The sequence below is a fragment of the Ursus americanus genome, chromosome 5 (genome assembly GCF_024610735.1).
Source record: "Ursus americanus isolate L20-20 chromosome 5, mUrsAme1.1.p, whole genome shotgun sequence".
Lineage (NCBI taxonomy): Eukaryota > Metazoa > Chordata > Mammalia > Carnivora > Ursidae > Ursus > Ursus americanus.
Window position 1 is genome coordinate 77,017,490 of NC_142131.1, and position 24,189 is coordinate 77,041,678.

The 24,189-nt window shown below is 45.8% G+C and overlaps 1 protein-coding gene across 2 annotated transcripts in view; it reads left to right on the plus strand.

Annotated features, from left to right (window-relative positions):
- Positions 1–22,534: 22,534 nt before the first annotated feature.
- The window catches only part of RUFY1 (RUN and FYVE domain containing 1), a 60,523-nt gene continuing 58,868 nt past the window's right edge, over positions 22,535–24,189 (plus strand). For both annotated transcript variants that reach the window (XM_045794973.2, XM_045794974.2), the window contains exon 1: positions 22,535–22,817. In XM_045794973.2, coding sequence (XP_045650929.1) covers positions 22,544–22,817 — 274 coding nt within the window. In that variant the 5' untranslated portion in view covers positions 22,535–22,543. The remainder of the gene's footprint in view (positions 22,818–24,189) is intronic.

Sequence of the window (24,189 nt, forward strand, 5' to 3'; positions counted from 1 at the left end):
GGATTTTTAGATACAAGGATGGCAGATGGCCAAGAATCACCAAACATTTGAGAAAACCAACACCACAACAGAGTAACATCGAACATAACCTACAAGAATTACAACCAAAGGAAATCAATAGAGAAAATAAAAATGTTCTAATAACTATACTTTCTATTTTTTTTAAAGATTTTATTTATTTATTTGACAGAGATAGAGACAGCCAGCGAGAGAGGGAACACAAGCAGGGGGAGTGGGAGAGGAAGAAGCAGGCTCATAGCAGAGGAGCCTGATGTGGGGCTCGAACCCAGAACACCGGGACCACGCCCTGAGCCGAAGGCAGATGCCCAACCACTGCGCCACCCAGGCGCCCCTAATAACTATACTTTCTATCTCCAGAGAGATAATAGAGTATTTTCCATCCATAAAAAATTAATTGCAATTAATCAAAACCAAAGATTAACTTCCAACACTCAATAGATAGGATGAATGTCAACACCAATGCAGGTAAGGGGAAATTCGTAACATGAAAAATCAAACCAAAGAGTCCCCCTTAGGCTTAGTGTGAAATGACAAAGAAATAGAAAAAATGTGAGTTAAAAGTCATGAGATGTGGAGGGAAGTCCCAGAAATTCCAATATATGTATGACAGAAGTTCCAAAGAGAGAAAACAGATACAATGAGAGTGAAGACATACCCAAAGAAAGAATGGGATGGTAAGTGGGGATTCAGAGCTGAAGAAAGACACCAGTCTTCAGACCAGTAGGTTCACTGAATACCAAGCAGAGTGAAAAAAAAGTGAAATAGAATTTCAGAAATCTAGACACATCATGGTTAGAGTTTGGAATACCAGGGACCCCTGGGTGGCTCAGTCGGTTAAGCGTCTGCCTTCAGCTCAGGTCACGACCTCAGGGTCCTGGTATCAAGCCCCGTGTCAGGCTCCCTGCTCAGTAGGGTGTCTGCTTCTCCCTCTGCCTCTCCCCTCTGCTCATACTCTCTCTCTCCTTTTCTCTCTCAAATGAATAAATAAAATCTTAAATTAAAAAAAAAGAGTTTGGAATACCAAGTGATGAGAGGAAAATCCTACTCCCTTCCAAAGAGAGGGAATAGGTTATCACAGGAGAATGAAAATCAGCGTGACATTAGACGTATCTATCATCAACCCTGATAGTAGAGCAAGTCCTTTAATGCCCTGAAAGGCAGAAACAAAAAAACAAACAAACATTTTTAACCTAGAATCCAATACCCAGCCAAACTAACATTCAAGTGGGGATCAAAATAAAGACATTTTTGAGCACATGTAGGTTCACAGAACCTGTAACCTGACCCCAAGAATCCAAGAAAGTGAAGATGCAGGATCCAATAAATAACAGAGGGGTAAACAAAATAAAAACTTAGAGTTGATGCATAACATTTTTTAAAAAGTTAAATTTTAGGGGCGCCTGGGTGGCACAGCGGTTAAGCTTCTGCCTTCGGCTCAGGGCGTGATCCTGGCGTTATGGGATCGAGCCCCACATCAGGCTCCTCCGCTATGAGCCTGCTTCTTCCTCTCCCACTCCCCCTGCTTGTGTTCCCTCTCTCGCTGGCTGTCTCTAGCTCTGTCAAATAAATAAATAAAACCTTTAAAAAAAAAAAAGTTAAATTTCAACCTGGAATTAAAATCTTAAACACGCTCAATGTGGTAGGGATAATGGGAGCAGCAGGGAGGAAAAGAAACAAAATCAGTCTCAAGGTCCACACACCACTGTCCCACTGCAAGAACGGATCTTTTTTTGCAAATCACCCCATTAGAAGTGCCATACTTCTGAAAATAACTTAATTTAGGGGTGCCTGGGTGGTGCAGTCATTAAGCATCTGCCTTCAGCTCAGGGCGTGATCCCAGAGTCCTGGGATCGAGCCCCACATCAGGCTCCTCCGCTATGAGCCTGCTTCTTCCTCTCCCACTCCCCCTGCTTGTGTTCCCTCTCTCGCTGGCTGTCTCTGTCTAATAAATAAATAAATAAAAATCTAAAAAAAAAAAACTTAATTTAGGATTTTTACTAAATTGCACTGATTCACTAAATAATTGAACTAGAAAGCCAGTTTAGCTTTTCTAACTTAATGAAGGTATAAATTTTTGCCTTTGAATTTACTCAAGGGCAGGGGTAAGGTGGGAGCACATCTAAGAGATTCATTTCAATTATCACATATCATTTTCAGCACCCTCTAAGCAGCAGTATGTTGGGTCATGCTAAGTGGAGAGCCCCCTGGGATGGAAGAGAGAACACATATGATTAAGAACGATGCAGAAAAAGCTGAATCCTGACAGGTTCCTTTATAAAGAATACTGAGTTGATGCAATATGAAAAATAAGAATTCCAGGGCACCTGGGTGGCTCAGTTGTTAAGCGTCTGCCTTCGGCTCAGCTCATGATCCCAGCGTTCTGGGATTGAGCCCTGCATCGGGCTCCCTGCTCAGCGGGAAGCCTGCTTCTCCCTCTCCCATTCCCCCTGCTTGTGTTCCCTCTCTCACTGCCTCTCTCTCTGTCAAATAAATAAATAAAATCTTTAAAAAAAAAAAAAAGAATTCCTCATATATCAACATATTGAGTTAAACAGCAATCTCTTTCATCCTTTCAAATCCAATAAAGAAATTTCTTTTAGACAAGAAATAACAAGTGTTGGTGAGGATGTAGAGAAAAAAGAACCCTTGTGCACTGGTGGGGGGAATGCAAACTGGTGCAGCCACTGTGAAAAACAGTTTGGAGGCTTCTCAAAAAATTAGAAATAGAAATACCATATATTCAAGAATTACACTTTTGGGTATTTATCTGAAGAAACAAAAACACTAATTTGAAAAGATATATACACCCCTGTGTTCATTGCAGCATTATTTACAATAAATAGGATATGGAAACAATCTAAGTGTCCATTGACTACTGAATGGATAAAGAAGAGGTGGTGTATACATACATAATGGAATATTACTCAGCCATAAAAAAGAACGAAATCCTGCCATTTGTGACAACATGGGTAGACCTTGACGGCATTATGCTAAGTGAAATAGGTCAGACAGAGAAAGATACATACCATATGATCTCACTTATATGTGGAATCTAAAAGTGAAAAAAAATTAAAACTGAGTTCATAGATACAGAGGACAGATTGGTGGTTGTCAAAGGCAGGGCAGACAGGGGGAGATGGCCAAATGGTTGAAGGGGGTCCAAAGGTATGAACTTGTAGTTATAAAATAAGTAAGTTCTGAGATGTAAGGTACAGCATGGTGACTCTAGTTAATAATACCATATTGTATATTCAAAAGTTGCTAAGAGGGGTCCTGCGTGGCTCAGATGGTTAAGCATCTGCCTTCAGCTCAGGTCATGATCCCAGGGTCCTGGGATCAAGCCCCACATCGGGCTCTCTGCTGAGCAGGGAGCCTGCTTCTCCCTCTCCCTCTGCTGTTCCCCTTGCTTGTGCTTGCTCTCTCTCTCTCTCTCTCTCTCTCTCTCTCTCTCTCTCTGTGTGTGTGTCAAATAAATAAAATCTCTAAAAAAAAAAGAAATGAAAGAAAGAAAGAAAGAAAGAAAGAAAGAAAGAAAGAAAGAAAGAAAGAAAGAAAGGAGAAAGAAAGAAAGAAAGTTGCTAAGAGAATAAATCTTAAAAGTTCTCATCACAAGAGGAAATCTGTGTAACTGTGTGTGGTGAAGGGTGTAAACTTAGACTCACCGTGGTAATCATTTTGCAGTGTGTGCAAATAGCAAATAATTATGTTGTAGACTTGGAACTAATACAATGTGATATGTCAATTATACCTCAATTTTTTTAAAAAGAGGGAAAAAGAAACTTCTTTTAATTTATAACAATAGACAGCAGGAGTAGTAGTCTGAAGTATTGGCCCTGATTCTTCAACCCACCCCGCACGCACATCCTCGCCCAACCTCGTTGTGGATGGGACGCACTTTCCCACCCCTTGACTCAGCCAATAGAACGTTAGCAGATTTGATACGAGCAAAAATTTGAAATGCGTTTGTGTGGTCAGGGGTGCCCACCCTCAGACCCCTGCCATCACCCAGTGATGAGCATGTCCCTGCTAGTCCCCAGACGAGGATGAGAGACATGAGGAACGCAGCTGTCTGGCCTCCCCGCGGCATGAAGCAGAGCCACACCAGCCAGCCCGCAAACGCACAAGTAGGAAACAAGTAGTCAATACTGTGTGTCATTGACAGGTGGGGATGATTTGTTAAGCAGCATAACTGTGGCAATAACTAGCTGATACTTAGAGGGGCAGGTGGCAACTGTCACTGCCACAGATGTGAGGAGTAATTCCTGAGTTGCTGCCTTACTAACATGGCTTCTCTCACTTGTAGATAGAACATCCCACTCTGGTAAAAGTCGCAGCTTCCCGGGAGTGGTGTGGTGACGTGGACACTCTTATATGCTGCTGGTGAATGGGTAAACAGGTGCCTTTTAGAGAGCAATTTGGGGATCGCTGTCAAGATTCTAAAAAATGTGGGGCACCTGGGTGGCTCAGCCGGCTAAGCGGCCAACTCCGGACTTCAGCTCAGGTCTTGATCTCAGGGTCATGAGTTCAAGCCCCACATGGGGCTCCACCCCCGGGTGGAGCCTACTTAAAAAAAAAAAATTCTAAAAAATGTTCATGTCTATGAACCCAGTTGATTTCATTTCTGAATAATGATCCTAAGGGAGTAATCCTAAAAAGGAGAGAAGCTTTATGCACGATGGCAATGTGGTTTCTAATAGAAAGAGCATCGACTGCACATTTACACTTTTACAGTTTTCACATGCATTTCTCATTCAATGCTCACAACCTCTGTTTTGCAGAGAAGGATCAAGAGACTGAGTCACCTTCCCGAGGCCCTTCAAACACAGACCTCTGGCTCCAGGGCCCACGGTCTTAACCTCCATGCTCTACTACCTAAAATGGCCAAAGAAGATATGTGATTCATTCACATTCTGGAATGTTATGTAGCCATTTAAAAATAAAGTACACAATCATTTTTTAAGTGCTTCAAAAATAGATGATGATATAAAGCTATACAGAAAAAAAAGTAGAACACAAATTAACCATCTAAAATCTTTCTCAGAATAAGGCAGCGTAGAAATACATTAATAAGCAAAACTAAATGGGGGCGCCTGGGTGGCACAGCGGTTAAGCGTCTGCCTTCGGCTCAGGGCGTGATCCCAGGGTCCTGGGATTGAGCCCCTTGAGGGGCTCCCTGCTCAGCGGGGAGTCTGCTTCTCCCTCTCCCTCTGCCCGCCACTCCCCCTGCTTGTGTGCTCGCCCTCTCTCTCTGTCAAATAAATAGATAAAAACTTTTTTAAAATTAAAATAAAATAAAACAAAACGAAATAAAATAGAATAAAAGACTTGACACGACCAAGTTTTGCTGGGCTGTGGAACAAGTGAAACACATACATTGTTAGTGGGGGTGTAAATTCACGAAAGCCTTGTGGACAACTTTTTGGCAGTTTCCCATAACGTCAAACATTCTTTATGATCCAGCAATTCCACCCCTAGGGATTGACCCAAGAGAAATGAAAACATGTATCCACACAAATCCTTGGACAAGAACGTTGATTGCAAATTGAAACAACTGGAATGCTCAACAAGGAAAGGGATACACAAACCATGGTGTATTCGATCAGTGGAATACCACTCGACAATTCTTTTTTTTAAGTGTTCAATGATTCATTATTAGCGTATAACACCCAGTGCTCATTTACAACACGTGCCCTTCTTAATACCCATCACTGGGCTACCCCCCATCTCTCCACCCCCCTCCCCTCTGAAACCCTCAGATTGTTTCCCTGAGTCCATAGTCTCTCATGGTTCGCCTCCCTCTCTGATTTCTTCCCCTTCAGGTTTCCCTTCCTTCCCCTAATGTCCTCCATGCTATTCCTTATGTTCCACATATGAGTGAAACCATATGATAATTGTGTTTCTCTGCTTCACTTATTTCACTTAGCATAATCCCCTCCAGTTCCATCCATGTCAATGCAAATGGTGGGTATTCATCCTTTCTGACGGCTGAGTAACATTCCATTGTATATATGGACCACATCTTCTTCATCTGTTCATCTGTTGAAGGACAACCCAGCTCCTTCCACAGTTTGGCTACGAAAACTGGTACAGCCACTTTGGAAAACAGCATTGAGATTCCTCAAAAAGTTAAAAATAGAGCTACCCTATGACCCAGCAATTGCACTACGGGGTATTTATCCCAAAGATACAAAGATGTAGTGAAAAGAAGGAGCATGTGTACCCCAATGTTCATAGCAGCAATGTCCATAATAACCACTCAGCAATTTAAAAAGGAGTGGTTTGCGGGTGGTGCAAAACCAAGGAAGAACCTTCAAAAAGTGTTTTTTAGACAAACAAGCCAGATTCAAAAGAGTACATAGTTTATGATACGTTAATATGAAATTGAAAACCAGAAAGAAAAAAACCCCACAAAAACCTAATATTCTGGGATAGAAATCAGCATAGTGGTTGCTTGGGGAGGGAGAGCAGATAGAGTGGAAAGAGAAAGGATAGAATTTTCTGGTGGTGACAACGATGTTCCATATCTAGATTGTGGTGTGCCTTACACAGATATATAAATATTTGTCAAAAATCACTGAACCCTACACTTAAGATCTGTACATTTCACTGATTTTTTTAAGATCGTGGGCTCATGATCACGGTCAAACCCGTCTGCCCGATGGTGGGGATGGAGGCCGAGAATGGCAGGCGAAGAGCAGCAGGAACGAGGAGGCACGGACTGGACAGCTGAAGCAGCAGGAGGCTGGCCTGACCCCACCTGGGCAGCCCCGCCTGGAGCCTCGTGGGCCCTGGGGAGGCAGGGCAGAGAACCCCCACCCTGGGCGCCCTGCGCAAGGACCCTCTTCCCACCTTGGCTCGCCAAGGGTCTTATGCAACTCCGTGGCTACGTCGGTCCATTCCGAGAGCTGAATGTGGACCAGGCAGGCTTCCTCAGCGCTCTCACAGGACAGAGATGCATGGGCAGGTCTCGGGTCACTGCGACAGAGCTGGCCTTGCCACAAGTATTAAAGAAGTGGACACCATGGGGGCCCATGCGGAGCCTACAAATAGTGTCAGTGATGTGGCCGATGGGGACAGGGGCCTTGACCCAGGAGGGCAGGGCGAGCGGAGGTGAGGGGAGCAGTGGCAGGGCACCGCAATTCCATGGCCACCTCTGATGGGATGAGAGGCACCTGCCGCACCCCACAGAGGCTAGGAGGGACCAAGATAGGAGGGCTGAGGGCTGCCACATGGCCAGGAAGGGCACCTGGAGATGTACCTTAGCCCACAAGGTAACAACCAGAGACAACTGGGGTTACTCAGGCAAGCCTCCCTGAAAGCCCCGGAAAGATGGAGAGAGACGGCCCGCCCCAGGAGGCTGGGCTGCAGCATGAGCAGGTGAATGCATGGCGCCTCGGAGCGGCCAAGTTCACGTGTGGACTGCACAAGGCCATATTTGGACCCACCGGCTGGTGCAACCTGGGACTCCACGCTAATATTCAGAAGGCATCGACGGCGGAGAAACATGTGCGGAAACACAACTGGAGAGAAAACAAGACAAAATGTCGATAGAACCGACATTTAAAAGAAAATTAATCTTTTAGCAATAAGATTACAAGTGATTTTTCCCTTCTCTGTACATGTGGGTTCTTTATAACTTTATAATTTAAAAACATTGAAATGTGGGGCGCCTGGGTGGCTCAGTCAGTTAAGCATCTGCCTTTGGCTCAGGTCATGATCTCCACCCCCCCACACACACCTGCAGCGGGCTCCCTGCTCAGCAGGAAGTCTGCTTCTCCCTCTGCCCCTCCTCCTACCCCTATCCCCACCCCTGCTCATGCTCTTGCTCTGTCTCTCTCAAATAAATAAATAAACTTTCATTTTAAAAATAAATTAATTAATTAAAACATTGCAATGTATCTGTGGACATGTGATTACATATAAAACAGTGATGGTCAAACAGTTTGCTTTGTATACTCTCGTGCATATATTTACATATATATCCTAGATGCATATACTCATACACATATGCGTTTGCCTTATGCTCTTAAAAAATCATTGCAAATCCCCTAAAGAACTTTTGTTTCTGTGAGTTATATCTATCAGTTTGAACTGTATTAGATATTAAAGCAGAGATTTCCAAATATTTATTTATTTTAAAATGGCAGCTTAAAAACCCATCGCATGTTAACATAAATAACATTTCCGTGAAAAATAATGATAACTTTGAACATCTTGGTGAGAAAGGTGGCATTCTGCTCACATTTGCGAATCTCTTTAATGTCTGGCTTTAGTGAGACAGCTGGATTCTCAGATCGGCTCCAGCCTTCAACCTGCGGCAATATGCCACACGGAATGTGGTCTCTGGAAAATTCCACTGCACGCTCAAGGGAGAAAGAATGAAAAAGGCAAATGACATCTTCGCGTTATTATGAAAATAGTTTTGGCCACACTTTGAGAACTGCTAGTATAGAGTATAATCACAGCTCTGTAAAAACAGACTTAAAAATTTACGAAGAAAAGTGTCACGGTGCCCCCTAGTGGTACCTTTGATTATTGCAATCGTGGTTAACAAACTCTTGTCTGTGTATGTGTATGTGCGTGCACACGCACGCTTGTGGTACAGTGTGTGTGCATTTGTGGTGTAGTGTGTGTGCTGTGTGTAGTCACACGAGTCATGTGTGCAATGTGGTGTGTAATACATACATGCGATATGTGTGTGGGTGGGTAGTGTGGTGTGTGTGTTGCCTGTATGTGGTATTGTTCGCATGTGGTGTGTGTGGTACATGTGTGTGTGCACGCGTGTGTTACATTGTATGTGGTACGTGTGTATTGTGTCTGGGTATGTGCACACATGCTGTGTGTGCATGCATGCGTTGCACGCATGTGTTGTGTCTGTATCTGTGGGTGCACGCACGCTCAGGACTTGCACATAGGAGAATGGAATTATCACATCGCCACCTTCTGCGCATGTGCCTGGCCTGCACCAGGTGCTTTACTGTCAGGGAAACATCTATGACACGGCCCAGCCCAGGGCTAGGCAGGTGTAAGTCCTCAGGAGATGCTCACTCTTCTCCGCCAGCCTCTGAGTCGGGCATAACCTCCCTCAACAAGGAAGACTTTTGGAGGTGCAGTGCCTTGCTCAAGGTTCCACAACTCGTAAGTGGTGGACCCAGGACTCAGACCCGGGTCTTCTGATCACTGTGGCATTCAATCACCTTGTACTGAGGGTTACCTTTAAGTTAGAAAGGTCGTCAATATGGTATGATCAAACAATGTGTTAAAAGGCAGACAAATTTCTGAATAAAAATAATAAGACAGCATCACCTCGGCATCCTCTCCGCTCCATTACACTTGATGCACGTGCAGATTTGGAAACACATGAACTGTCACGCACGAGATGCCCGGCACGGTGCGAGACACTTTCACGTTCAAGTATAAACCGCACACGTACACGTTCTCAATCTCAAAATGCACGTGAACCAAATGCAACTCTATTTTTCATCACTCAATTATAATTTCGGATTCCAATTTCTGTAAGCATAAGCTAGTCCCTCCCAGGAACACTCAGCCCCATCCGCGGACACTTGGCCCCATCCGCAGTCACTCACCACTTCGGGCGCGGTGATCCCACCCTGCCCTCGCCCTTTTCCTCGGGTGGAGCCACGCTTCCGGCTGAGGGACGCCAGGCTTCCGGCTGAGGGACGCCTGCTCCCAGTCCACATCGTCCTCCTGCACCTGTGCCCACCAGCATCCACTGAAATCCAGCCCGCCCTCAGCCACGGCCACCTGCTGGAAGGGGAAGCACTCTGCATGCTTTTGCCAATGCTGTGAGGACTCCTGAGGTTCTCTCCAGAGTGAGAGCCAAGGACACGCAGCTGCTCTCCCCTTCTCAGCCCCTGGGGTCTTTCGACCTTGTGGCCAGCCCGCTCCCCGAGCCAAGGGCCCTTCTCAGCACATCCACGGCCCAGCCCTGGGGGCTCCTGCAGCCCGTGGACCCACCTCCCAGCACCCACACCAACCTCCGTTCCTCCCCACTCTGTTCTTCATGCAGAAAAACGTTTAGACAGGCGCGCCTAGGTGGCTCAGTCGGTTAAGCGTCTGCCTTCAGCTCAGGTCGTGATCTCAGGATCCCTAGATGGAGCCCTGCATCAGGCTCCCTGATCAGTGGGGAGTCTGCTTCTCCCTCTCCCTCTGCCCCTCCCCCCATTCATGCTCTCTCTCTCTCAAATAAGTAAAATCTTTTTTAAAAAACCATTTAGACAGAGTCCTTCAGGATTTGTCTCTTGAGAGTCAAACCAAGTCAAAAAGATCTTGATTTTCAAACATTAGTCCCCTCTGCTGTGAGTTCCTAAAATCCATTTAGAAACTTGCTGGCATTTTATTCTCTCTGGGTCTGAGATCTCAGGGTCCTCCCCTGGCTGCACCCAAGAACGAGCCCTGAGAAAGCCCACAGGGCCCACCCTGAAGGTAAGAACAGTAATTAACATGCGTGGGACCAACTGCATGCCAATATGACCCAAAATATATATTTGGAGAGCCCAAGAAACAGGGAGCCAGATCCTTGCTGGCCAGCGTGCTCATTACTGCCTTCCCCCTGCCCTGAAGGAAGGAAGGACTTCTTCCATGCCTCATGCCAGCTCCCCAGATCCTGACCAGTGCAGCTCTGGAGGGACCCACGTCCCTGACATGAGTAGAAAAGCAAAAGCCACGGGCAATATAAGCAGAGGTTCTCAACAGAATCCCCGGGGAGATAGGGTATATGCACATTCCTGGGCCCCACCCCAGAGCTCTGGCTCAGGAGGTCTGGGGCAGAGCCTGGGAATCTGCATTTCCAAGAAACTCCCAGGAAGTGCCAGTGTCACTGGACCAGGACCACGCTGGTGTGAAGGAGCCAGTGGCTTGAGGGAGGGGGACAGAGACTTCTGGAGGGGCCAACTTCAGAGAAGAAACGAAAGACGGCATTGAGAGAAGCAATTGTGATGAGAACACTGAATGAGATAGAGGTACCGATATAGACAGATATGGACGGATAGATACTTGGTAATATCTTCTTGACTCTCCTTAAGAGTTCTCATTACAGGGGCGCCTGGGTGGCACAGCGGTTAAGCGTCTGCCTTCGGCTCAGGGCGTGATCCCGGCATTATGGGATCGAGCCCCACATCAGGCTCCTCCGCTATGAGCCTGCTTCTTCCTCTCCCACTCCCCCTGCTTGTGTTCCCTCTCTCGCTGGCTGTCTCTATCTCTGTCGAATAAATAAATAAAATATTAAAAAAAAAAAAAAAAAGAGTTCTCATTACAGTCAGTGAAGCATCTGCCCTTGACTCAGGTCCTGGTCTTGGGGATTGAGCCTGGGCTCCCTGCTCGGTGGAGGGGGCTGTGTTTCTCCCTCCCCCTCTGCCCCTCCCCCAACTCATGAGAATGCACATGCACTCTCCCTCTCTCTCTCTCAAATAAATAAAATCTTTAAAAGAAGAGTTCTTGTTTCTAAATTTTTATTAGAATTTTAACTTTGTCATTTACTTATACATTTTTATGTATTTGTATATTTTATATTTATATTCTATTTGTATTTATTTTTATTACGGTTATTTATTTTATACACACCCATCCATACGTTATATACACAAACATACATTCAGGTTATAAAATTCAGTAGAGGTGGTAAAAAAAATAAATAAACTGGATGTTGCTGGTAACATAATTCGTGATCCAAAAGGTCAAAAGGAAGAGGCGACAGTATCACCCCCTGCACACACCCCAAATTCCTGCCCCCTCGCTTCCTTGAACTCTCTTGATGAAACCGTGATTGGGTTAAATCCAACTCTCCTGGCAGAAGGGGGCTGGGAAAGTCACAAGTCACATGGACCTGACGGGCCTCACTTCTGTCCCTGACCGTGAACCTCGACAGGCAATTCCTGCCCAGGCCACACTGCACTTCCCTCTTCTGTCCACTACCTGGTGTGCAGAAGGCCAGTTCACGCTTCCTCCTCCCTCCCCCAGAATCTGCCCCACCTTCTCTACCTCCCACCTGCTACCTGAGATCCCCAGCTTGTCCCTCCTCACCTCTTCAAGGCTCTGCTCCCACAACTCTCTCCCTCTCCCCTACATCATCAGTTCTCTCTCTACAAGATCTTCTTCAACAGCATATAAAAAGGCTGTTATCTCTCCCAGCCAAGAAGAACGAATGAAAACACCCTTGGCTTGCCCCTACTTCCCCTGCCAGTATCTGCCCTATTTCTGGTCTATACTTGCCTCTAATTCTTCCCCACTCACCATCTCTCTTTAGCTTACTTCAGCCAGGCTTTTGCACACGGATCTGACCAATTTCTCTTCTCAAGGTTACAGATCATTTCCACCTAGATCCCATGGCCATTCCTCAGTCACCACCCAGCGCCCCATCTTGGCCACTCTTTTCTCCTCGTAACATTTTCCTCCTTGGGTTCATACTATCTCCTGGTCCTCCTTCCGCCTACCTAAATGTTCCTTCTCTGGCGCCTTTGCTGGCTCGTCCTCTTCTCCATGACCTTCTGTTCCCCTCTACCTCCTCTGGCTCCCTTGATGACTGCTCATCCAGAGCTCCTCCCAGGCCTTCCCGGCAAGCGGAAGACCACATGTGACTGACTCTTGCCGATGAGCTGTGAGCAGAAGACACAGGTCACTTCCCAGCAAAGCCTGCCACATGACTCTCCAGCTGTCTTTTCTCCTGATGCAGCTATTTGGAGAAATCCTCATGTTGACGTGCAGGACCAAAACACCAAAGCAGCCTGATCCCTGAGTCACTCTATGAGAGACAGATGTCCTGGAAATGAGCCCAGACCTGTGTCAGCCTTCATGTGATTGAGCAATAGGCTTCTGTGTCCAGCTACTGGGATTTGGGGGCTATTTGTTACCGAGGCAGAACCCTAACCTATCCTGACCAATACAGTCACCTTATCCAGTATTACAGCTTTAAATACGATGTGAATGCCCCCAACTCGCAGGTTTATAGATCCAGCCAAATTTGTCTCCTAGACTCCAGACTCAAATATGCAACTGCTTACTCAACACTCCATCTGAAATGTGAAACATCTCACACATAATGGATCCAAAACCGAATTCTCAATTTTACCCCCATAGCATTTCTCATCTCAGCTGGTGGCAACTCTACCAGCCGTCATAGTCCCTAGGTACCAACCTTCCCTGCTACCCCAACCCCAGCTACTGCTACAGCACCTTCCCTGCTCTCCTGCTTCTACCTTACAATTTATTTCTACATACTCTATACCTGTACGATCTCTTCCACCAGCTTAGCGAGAAAGAGCCTCTTACAACCTAAGTCAAATCAAGTTATTCTTCTTTCTCAAAACCCTGTAACGGCCTCCCATTGTAGGCAGAGTAAAACCAAAGTCTTTTTCTTTTTTTAAAGATTTTATTTATTTATTTGACAGAGGTAGAGACAGCCAGCGAGAGAGGGAACACAAGCAGGGGGAGTGGGAGAGGAAGAAGCAGGCTCCCAGCAGAAGAGCCTGACGTGGGGCTCGATCCCAGAATGCAGGGATCACGCCCTGAGCCAAAGGCAGACGCTTAACGACTGAGCCACCCAGGCGCCCCAAAACCAAAATCTTTACTGTGGAGTCTGGATCTATTAGCCGTCAGAATCCCCGCACCCACTCTGGGCCAGTCACACCAGCTTCCTTGCTCTTCATCCAACATGTAGGGCACCCTCCTTTCTGAGGACCTTTGTAATAGCTGCTCCCTAGAACATTCCTCCTCCAGGTCCTGAAAATGTCACTTCCTCACCTTATTTTCTTAAGTCTCACCTTCCCAAGAAGCCTACCCTGAACAGCTACTTAAAATCACAGAAGGTTTCCATCTCACCATTCCCAATCCTTCTGACCTACTTTACTTGTCTTTTTCTTTTTTTTTTTACTTTTTTTAAATTTTTAATTTCTTTTTATGATTTATTTATTTATTTATTTATTTATTTGAGAGCGAGAGAGAGAGTAAGAGAGAGAGCACATCAGGTGAGGGGCAGAAGAGGGAAGAAGAAGGAGAGAGCATCTCCAGTAGACTCACCACTGAGCGTGGAGCCAGACGCAGGGCTCGACCCCACGACCCCAAGATCATGACCTGCCGAAATGAAGAGTCAGACGCCCAACTGACTGAGCCACGCAGGCACCTCATCTCCTCGTCTTTTTCTTCCTTAATACTTTTCACTTTCATATATATCATAAAATCTTCTTGATTTGATACATCTCCTCACACTAAAATATAAGTTCCATGAAGGTAGTATTCTTTGTATTGTTCATTGATACAACCCAAGTGCCTGTATTTGGGCACAGAAGAGGTCCTCAGGTGTTTGTCAAATAAATATGTAAATAAATAACTCCCCAAACACAAAAAAGATAAAAAGATCATTCATGAAAAGAAAAGCAACTCGGACAACAAACAATGAATAGTTGCCCCAAAACGAAAGAAGGAAATAAGCAAAGAAAAGTAATAATGCAAGATACAACCCATGAAAACTTCCCCTATCTGAAAAAATATTTTAATTTTCCATTTGAAAATGTCAAACTAAGTACCAGGCAGAGGTCATTTTTATTTATTTGTTTTTTTTTAAAGATTTTGCTTTTTTAAGTAATCCCTACACCCAACATGGGGCTCGAACTCACAACCCCAAGATGAGGAGTTGCACGCTCTACCAACTGAGCCTTTAGTCACCCTTAGAGTTTATTTTTAAAGTCATAAATACAGACATTTCCCGTGGAATCTTTAAACTGCGGTGATCAGGGGAGCCTGGGTGGCGTAGTCGTTAAGCATCTGCCTTCGGCTCAGGGTGTGATCCCAGCGTTCTGGGATCGAGCCCCACATCAGGCTCCTCTGCTAGGAGCCTGCTTCTTCCTCTCCCATTCCCCCTGCTTGTGTTCCCTCTCTTGCTGGCTGTCTCTCTCTGTCAAATAAATAAAATCTTTAAAAAAAAAAATCTTATAAACTACAGTGATCAGAGGCTCCTGGGTGGCTCAGTCAGTTAAGCATCTGACTCTTGATTTCAGCTCAGGTCAGATCTGAGGGTCCTGAGATTGAGTCCCGCGTCAGGCCCCAGCTCAGCGGGGAATCTGCTGGAGATTCTCTTTCTCTTTCTCCCTCTGTGCCTCCCCCTTGAACTCTCTCTCTCTTTCAAATAAATAAATAAATTGTAAAAACAAAAACAAAAACAAACAAAAAAACCAAAGAAAATCTACAGCCTTCCGGAAAGAAAGAACAAGAGCCTCACCAAAGAAAAGAAAATCACACTTGCAATGTATTTCTCAGAAAGTCCACCATAAATATGCCCTTTCTGAGGAAATTATTCAAGGATATTCTCATCAACATGAAAATTAAATCAGAACAATGACCTCGAGATAGGAGAAAACAAAGTGTACAGGAAATACTGGTGAATGATAAATCGAATAAAAATGTACCTGCTTTATGAATTAATTACGCCAAAGTGTGCATTAGAAGCTGGGTGCTACCTCTCCACCAAATCAGGAAATTCCCAGATTTCCATTATATTCCAAATATCCAATATATGGATATTTCCATATCCATGGACATGGGATACAGGAGATGGGCCTGAGCAGGCACACAAAGCCCGGATAAATGACTTGGGATCAGATCTTATAGGACCGGCCCCTTCTGCGTTGCTGCCATTCCCGCAGCCCCACCCATGGCCCCAGGAGGATTCCCTCCGACCTCGAAATGAAGAGGGGAAAAACACAATACGCCAGCACCAGCCTGCAGTGGACAGCCACACCGGAAGTAAGAACACAACAAGTTTTAAAGATAAGTGGAAATATTAGGTGTCAAAAATATAACAGCACAGGGGCACCTGGGTGGCTCAGTCGATTAAGTGTCTGACTCTTGATTTCGGCTCAGGTCATGATCTCAGCGTCTTGGGATTGAATCCGGGGTTGAGATTTTCCCTCTCCCTCTGCCTCTCCCCCACCTCTCTCGCTCTCACTCTCACGCTCTCTCTCTCTCTCTCTATAATGTATACATGTTTATAAAATACTAGAAATAAAGATCACAATAGATGGTATAAATAATAGGAAAGGTAAAACTGAAGAGAGAACTGGTCAGTTGGAATATCAGATGAAGGACCTTTCCCAGAAAGAATCGGGAAAGGGTAGTGAGTTAGAAAATATAGAAAGGATGGGTGCCTGGGTGGCTCAGTCGGTGAAGCGTCTTGCCTTCAGCTCAGGTCATGATCCCAGGGTCCTGGGATCGAGTCCCACGTCAAACACCCTGCTCAGCGGAGAGCCTGCTTCTCCCTCTGCCTGCCCCTCCCCCTGCTTGTGCGCGCGCGCTCTCTCTCTCTCTGTGACAAATAAATAAATAAGATCTTTAAAAAAGGAAGGAAGGAAGGACGAGGAGAGGGAAGGGGGAGGGAGGGAGAGAAACTAAGAAAGTTTAGAAAGTAAATAATGTATTACTAAATAACTCTTAGTAGAAAGCAAATTAAGAAATAAAACTGAACCCGAGAGATGTCAAAATTTGTGGATGCAACTAACAGTACTTGAAAGAATATGTGTATCTCTACAGGCATTTATTGGGAAACAAGAAATATTGAAAATAAATGAAATAAGCATTCAACTCGAAAGAACTGGAAGAACAGCAGACCAAATCCAAGGAAACGAGAAAAGGAACCATAATGAAGAGTATCACAGATAAAAACATAATAGGAAAGACTAGTAAAGATGCCAGATACTCATAAATTATAAATTAAACCTAGACAAAATGGATACATTCACAGACAAAACTGAAAAGAGCAAAACTGCACAAGAAGGAAAGATCATTTGACTAGGTTAATAATTGTGTCTTCATTGAAATGGTGGTCAAAGACCTCGCTCCCATCCAAGACTAAACAAAAAGGAAAAAGCCTGGCTCTGGCCCAGTCATTTTACACGTGAATCCTTCCAGACTTTCAAGCAAGAATTAGTTCTCCTCTTACACTAGCTGTTCTCTCCAAATACAGCATCCACTAGCCTCCCCTGCAGCTAGCAGCCCTTGAAATGTGGTCAATAGAACTGGGAAAGCAAATTCTTATTTTTGGTTCACCTTCATTAATTTTAAGTTTAACTGAACAACCAATACTGAATTCCATTATTGGGGGAAAATTTTTTTAAAGATTTTATTTATTTATTTGACAGACAGAGAGAGAGAGAGCAGGAGTGGTGGTGGGGAGGGGCCGAGGAAGAGGGAGAAGCGGGTTCCCCGCTGAGCAGGGAGCCCAACCCTGACCCTGACCTGGGATCATGACCTGAGCCACCGAGGCGCCCCTGGAAAACTTTTTTTATGCTGTTCAGTTCGGTACTTCCTAAACTTATTCAGTCACGAAATCTTTTTAGTTTTCCTTTTAATTTGCATGAAGTAAATTATAATTCACTATTTTTGGTGTGCGGTTCTGTGAGCTTGGATAAAATGCATAGGACCGTGTAACCGACATCACATTTGGAAGGCAAAACAGTTCCCTAGCCCCACAACTGTCCCTGGTACTTCTCCTTTTTAGCAAAGCCTTTCCTCCACCCCTCACCCCTATCAACCACCGATCTATTCTCTGTCCCCATAGTTTTGCCTTTTCCAGAATGTCATTATAAACAGAATCCTAAGTGTGGAATCTGTGGATGTAACTATTCGAAAATGTTTCCAGATGTTTGAAACAACTCGGGGATGCAGATCTACTTTTTCAACTGTAAATTTATGAAATCTAAATACACATGATGTACTGCCCATGAAAATATCCAAATTAATGACATTGGTGCACACTAGCATGAACCAACACAAAATTAATTTAAATAAGATACCAGACACAATGGCAAAGATATATATGCAAATATAAAAATTATTTCTAGATTAACCCATTTGTACAAGGCCACTATGGAGAAAACTCCGACACTCTCTTAAAGGACAGAAAGGCAGGCGCTTGTGTGGCCCAGTTGGTTAAGCATCTGCCTTCGGCTCAGGTCATGATCCCAGAGTCCTGGGATCGAGCCCTGCATCAGGGCTCCCTGCTCAGCAGGGAGTCTACTTCTCCCTCTGCCGGCCACTCCCCCTGCTTGTGCGCGTGCTCTCTCGCTCTCTCTCTTTGACAAATAAATAAATAAAATCTTTGGACTCCTGGCCTCACCCCCAACATGCACGTGCATGGATCTGACCCCAAACAGGACAGAGGCTTTGAGGACTGCATGACATGTTAGCCAAGTGACCAGGACTCAGGCCTCTTTAACATACAAAGAACCAGGCCATTGTGATCAATGTTCAAAAGAAATGACAAGTAACACACCAACTTCACGATGACCCAGCTGTTGAAATTATCAGATCTTAAGGCAGTTGGGGTTCTTCTCCTAGGCACGTGGTGGGATTGCACGCCCCACCCCCGTGAAGTGAGGCATGGCCACGTGTCCACTCTGGTCAAGACAAATGCGAGCAGAAGAGCCTGGCTGACTTCCATGAGGAAGCCTCTAGGAGCAGAGATCACTATTCCCCCCCCCCCCCCGCTCCTTCCCTCTGCTGGGATGATGACAAAGTTCCACAGGATGGGGATTCTGCCAGCCTCGTCTCCGAGTGGGAAAAGAGGGAGGAACTCCTGGCAACGAAGGCAGCCCTGTGGTGTGATCAGGAAATAAACCTTTTTTGTTTAAAGTCACTAACACACGGCTATGGTTCTGAGCCCTGGGAATACAGCAGTGACCCAAGGGACAAGTTTCCCTCTGAGCTCCATTCCAGGGAGGGGGAGGAACCATACTAAATAAAACTGCAACAGGAAAATGTCAGGAACTGATAAGTACTGTAGAGGAAATTAAACTGGGTGAAGTGAACGAGAGGGACTGGAGGCTGGGAGGGGTATCTTAGAGCAGTTAGGGACTGTGTCTCTCTGCAAAGCTGAATTGAGCTTCGATATGAAAGATGTTGATTAAAAGTCCAGCAGAGGACACCTGGGTGGCTCAGTAGGTTAAGTGTCTGCCTTCGGCTCAGGTCATGATCCTGGGGTCCTGGAATCAAGTCCCATGTTGAGCTCCCTGCTCGGTGGGGAGCCTGCTTCTCCCTCTTCCTCTGCCCCTCCCCCTGCTTGTTCTCCATCTCTCTCTCTCTCTCTCTCTCTCTCTCTCTCTCTCTCTTTCCCTGCCAAATAAATAAACTAATTAAAATCTAAAAGAAGTCAATCAGGCTAAGACTAGGAGAAAATCATTCCAAGCAAAGAGGGGAAAGCATATACAAAGAATAAGTGTGATGTGTTTAAGAAACAGAAAGAAATCATGTGGGACTTAAGAAATCTACAGATAGGGGCGCCTGCGTGGCTCAGCCAGTTAAGCTAAGTGTCTGCCTTCAGCTCAGGGCATGATCCCAGGGTCCTAGGATCAAGCCTTTCGTCGGGCTCCCTGTTCAGCGGGGAGCCTGCTTCTCCCTCTCCCCACCTCTCACTCTCTCTCTGCCAAATAAATAAATAAAATATTTTTTAAAAAAAGGAAATCAACAGATAATGATATTAAATAAGGTCAGAAGGATTGGCAGGGGTTAGATCACACAGGGCCTTGTAGGCTGTCATCATAGCCTACATGGATGAGAGAATGAATAAGGATGGATGGATGATGGATGGAAATTGTCAAATCCTGGAGGGTTAGAAACCCAAATCCACTTTAGACCACTAGATGGAGCCAAACATTGATATTTGTTCCTTAATTGTTCCCGGCTTTGGCAGAAATTTAAAAGCATTCATAATATTCCTCCCTGGGAACAAGACAGGCTTCAACTCTCCTTAGAGCAGAGGAGAGGTTCTCCACTAGTGAGGCTACTGGGCTGTTAGCTGTGCAGACGTATTGATGTCCTTGGCCTTGAGGTGACCTAGTAAAGTCTAAGGAAGCCAGATTCCCCAAGTGTTACCTCTATCCATTCACAATGCTGTGTTATACAGCAAACATTATCATGTTCAAGGAGGGTCATGATGTGAAAAAAAAAAAGAAAGAAAGAAAGAAAGAAAGAAAGAAAGAAAGAAAGAAAGAAAGAAAGAAAGAAAGAAAGAAAGAAAGAAAGAAAGAAAGAAAGAAAGAAATTAGGAGGTGCAACCTTAGAGAATGTTGTGTGCTTCATGTCGCATCGTTCAAGAAGAGTGATTTGGCTTTTTTTTCAAGATTTTATTTATTTATTTATTTGTCAGAGAAAGAGAGAAAGCATGCAGAAGCAGACGGAGCAGCAGGCAGAGGGAGAAGCAGGATCCCCACTGAACAAGGAGCCCAATGCAGGACTCGATCCCAGGGTCTTGGGATCATGACAAGCTGAAGGCAGACGCTTAACTGACAGCCATACAGAGGCCCCATAGATAATACATATTTTTATAAAGATTTTGTTTTTATTTATTTGACCGAGAGAGAGAGAGCACAAGCAGAGGGAGCGGCAGGCAGAGGGAGAAGCAGACTCCTCACTGAGCAAGGAGCCTGGTGCAGGGCTCGATCCCAGGACCCTGGGATCATGAGCTGAGCTGAAGGAAGTCACTTAACTAACTAAGCCACCCAGGTGCCCCAGATAATACATATTTTATAATGCTCCATTGACTATTCCGAAATGCAATTCATTGATAATAAACCTACCAATACTCAAAATTTCAAAAAAATTAATATCAAGTCCTATCATAAAGGAGAAATAAATCCATAAAATGTATTTCAATATGTAAATAAGTCACCACTAACACTGAAAGAAATAAGGTAGCCAGACACTTGTACCTAAGATCGTCGTGATTGTGACAGACAGCATAGGTATTGTCTTAATATCAAAAACAACATTGTTGTAGGCGATGCGATTTTCTGAAATGGTTAATAGCTCTTCGGTTCTGAGCAAATCAATTTAGCTGCATTCTGGGAAGGTTCGGAGTACATTTATGGTAGTCATATTGCTGACCAGTATTCCCTGCTCTCCTTTCCCTAGACACTGGTAGGATTGAACTTTCAAACTCCCTTGAAGTTAGAGGCGGCATGTACTTGCTTTGGCCAATGAAATGTATATAAATGGGGACGCCTGGGTGTCTCGGTTCTTTAAGCATCTGCCTTTGGCTCAGGTCATGATCCTGGGGTCCTGAGATTGAGCCCCACATCAGGCTCCCTGCTCATCAGGGAGCTTGCTTCTCCCTCTGCCTGCTACTCCCCCTGCTTGTGCTCTCTCGCTTTCAAATAAATTAATAAAATCTTTTTTGAAAAAACTATTTTTCTAAAAGGAGTTTATGTTTCTATACAAAGTAGAATTCGGTCCAGGCTTGGTCATTATAAACAAGCTCTTCACCTACATGAATGTTCACTGGTATTGAAACGTCTTGAAGGATCTGGGTCCATTGCTTGGTAATTCCAGAACATATAACTTCCCTGTTCAAGGGACTCCAGTAAAGACTACCGGCAAACCCCTGCATCACCCTGACAGCTCAAAAACCACCCCCACAGCTTCCCCACGATCTCCCGGCCCCACTCTCCCCATAGAAAACAACTGGCCTTCAGGGACCAGACCGATCATAGACACCCAGGAGACAGCTGGACCAAGATGCCAGGAGAACCAGGGGGCTCCTAAAAGGCCCGCCACTGCCCACTTCACCAGTTCACTGACACCAGGAAATAGACTCTTAGCTGCCAAAGCTTCCGATGTTTCAAAAGGGCCAAAATCCAGATTTTCATGCCAAATCTTTCGATTTCTAAATATCTGCAACAACCTAATTTTCTTTCTTTCTTTAAGATTTAAACGCTCTGGGAGCCAAATACAACCGTTCTCCTAGTTTAATGAGGCCCCTGTGTGGCACTTTGCAAACAAAGTGTCCAATGCTAATGACATGTGAGTTTCCGTTTAGCCAAATTCCCTTTTTTTCCAAGTGAGGCAACAGACGGGGAGTGATTGCCCGCCAATGGATCGTACCTTGTGGGAGCCACACAGTGGGGGTAACAGTCCTCACATTGCTAACGCCTGCCATGAGCTCCTCACTGCAAAATCTTATTTCTTGATGAGGCAGGTTCTCTTATTATCCGCATTTAACTAATTGACAGAATCCAGACCTTCTGATTCCCAGTCCTGCCAACCTGTCGTTATGTAGGGTTTTTTAAGTAAAAAATCCTGATTTCTTGCCTCGCCTGTCCCAGTTTCCTTACCCGCCCTTCTAGGGCTTGTTCTGCAGAAAAGTGGCGAAGTAGAAAAAGTAAATCATGAAATGAAAATCAGAAAGAGGAAATAGAGTAACGACGAAACTAAAGCCTTGGGGGCTGCGTTCCAAGCCAGGCAGAGGGGACCCCCGCTAGGGGAACAAGCCCAAGAGTCATTTTCTGGACACGAGTCCTCCCGACTGGTGGGAATATGGTGCTTCTCATGTTGTGATTTGTACCTTCCTGAACCTTTTTGAGGTTAAAGAAAGGAGGGTAAGGGTGGTGAAGAGAAAGGAGAACTTCGCGAACGGAAAAAAAAAAAATCCCTGCCCGCCCGCGCCGAGCCCGCCGCCCACCCGCGCGCCCGCCCGCGCCGAGTCCTCCGCCCGTCGCGGCCACGTGACGCGGCCAAGATGGCCGACGGGGAAGACGGCTGCCCGGCGGGGCGGGAGGCGGAACCGGAGTCGGGAGAAGAGTTCGAGATCGTGGACCGGAGCCAGCTGCCTAGCCCTGGCGAACTACGGACCGCGGCTAAGTCGCGGACCGGGCCGGAGGGCTGGTCGGCGCCCATCCTGACCCTGGCGCGAAAGGCCACGGGCAACCTGTCGGCGAGCTGCGGGAGCGCGCTGCGCGCGGCCGCGGGGCTGGGCGGCACGGACGGCGGCGCGGACGGCGCGGCGCGCACAGGTAGGCTGCGGCCGGGCACGCCCCGCGCGCGAGCGCGCGCCCGCGGGACAGGTGGCCGTTTGGCGGTGGGAACCGGGCTGGCGAGGGCGTCGAACCTCTGCAGCCTGTCAGACGAGTTGTTCAGAACCAACCTGTTAGCACACGTAACTACTGGTCTGTGTTTCTTTATGCCGCGCAAGCCAAGTCAAGAGAAATGCGCGGGTTTGGAAGGTCTGAGATTGGGCAACTCCCCCAGGAGACCCTTCTAATTGTGTGCCCCAGATGACGTCCGGACTCCCGGTGGCGGACTTTAAGAAAATGTACGAGTTTAAGCTTAAGTTGTCAGCATTAAGTTTAAAAGTGCTCAAGAACTAAATCCAGTTCCGCTGTGCCGCGAATCTCCAAACGCCAGCCTGGCTCATGGCTCGGCTGTCCTGACACAACCAGGAGTGCGAGCTCCGAGGTGGAAGTCAGGAGGCGGTGGTTCCAGACGAGCCTTGCCGCCAACCCTGTTGTGTGAGGCGCGCAAGTCACCGCGTTTCCCAGACTGAGCAGTAGGGATTTTTTTTGTTCACCCAGTGAACTCTTCTAGTTCTTTTCAGCCCTTGTTATCCGGACTAGAGTTTCAGCACGTTGGAAGAATGGAAATAATGGAAATACTAGAGGATGATGAAATTAAGAGTGTGACTTGGAAAGCCCTACAAAGCCAGATATTGAGAGCTGTGCTCACCAATAGAGTAGCCACAACACACGTGTGATGTTTAAATGTTAAAGTAAAACTAAAAATTCAGTTACCGTCTTCATAGAAAGTGCTATGGGGCCGAACTGATCGAAGACCGCTAAGAATCATAACGTGTCTCTGAGGTTTCTTGATTCCCTCCTACCCACCCGTGAATTTGCTGCTTAGAAGTCATCGCTGACCCAGCAGAGTGAATTGTGAGAATTTCGGTGGTTAAGAAAGAGTAACGAGTAGAGAAAAGTTTACAAACACACTTGTTTTGAGAATCTGGCAGCGGTCAGTAGGACTAGAAGGTAATGAGGGAGCCTTTCCACTCAGGAATCTGGTTCCCACCGGTTCGCTGCCTTTGCACACACCGTGGGTGTTTGTGAACCAGCCGTTGGCGGTAAGTCCCGAAAGTCAAGGCATGAGGTGTGTTCTGGTGGCCTCTGAGATCATGTAGCAAGCAAATAATAAATGTTAGCTGGTCGCTGATAGATGCCATGTGCCAGTGCCAGAAACAGCACCTAGCACAGAACAATTAATAATAAATATTTGTTGACTTACTGGGTGCCAGGTATTAGTCTTAGATCTGTACCTGCGTTAATTTGTTTAACCTTCAAAGTAACCCTAGGAGATTACTTTGGCTTCCTGGTGTGCATCAGTGCAGGCTTT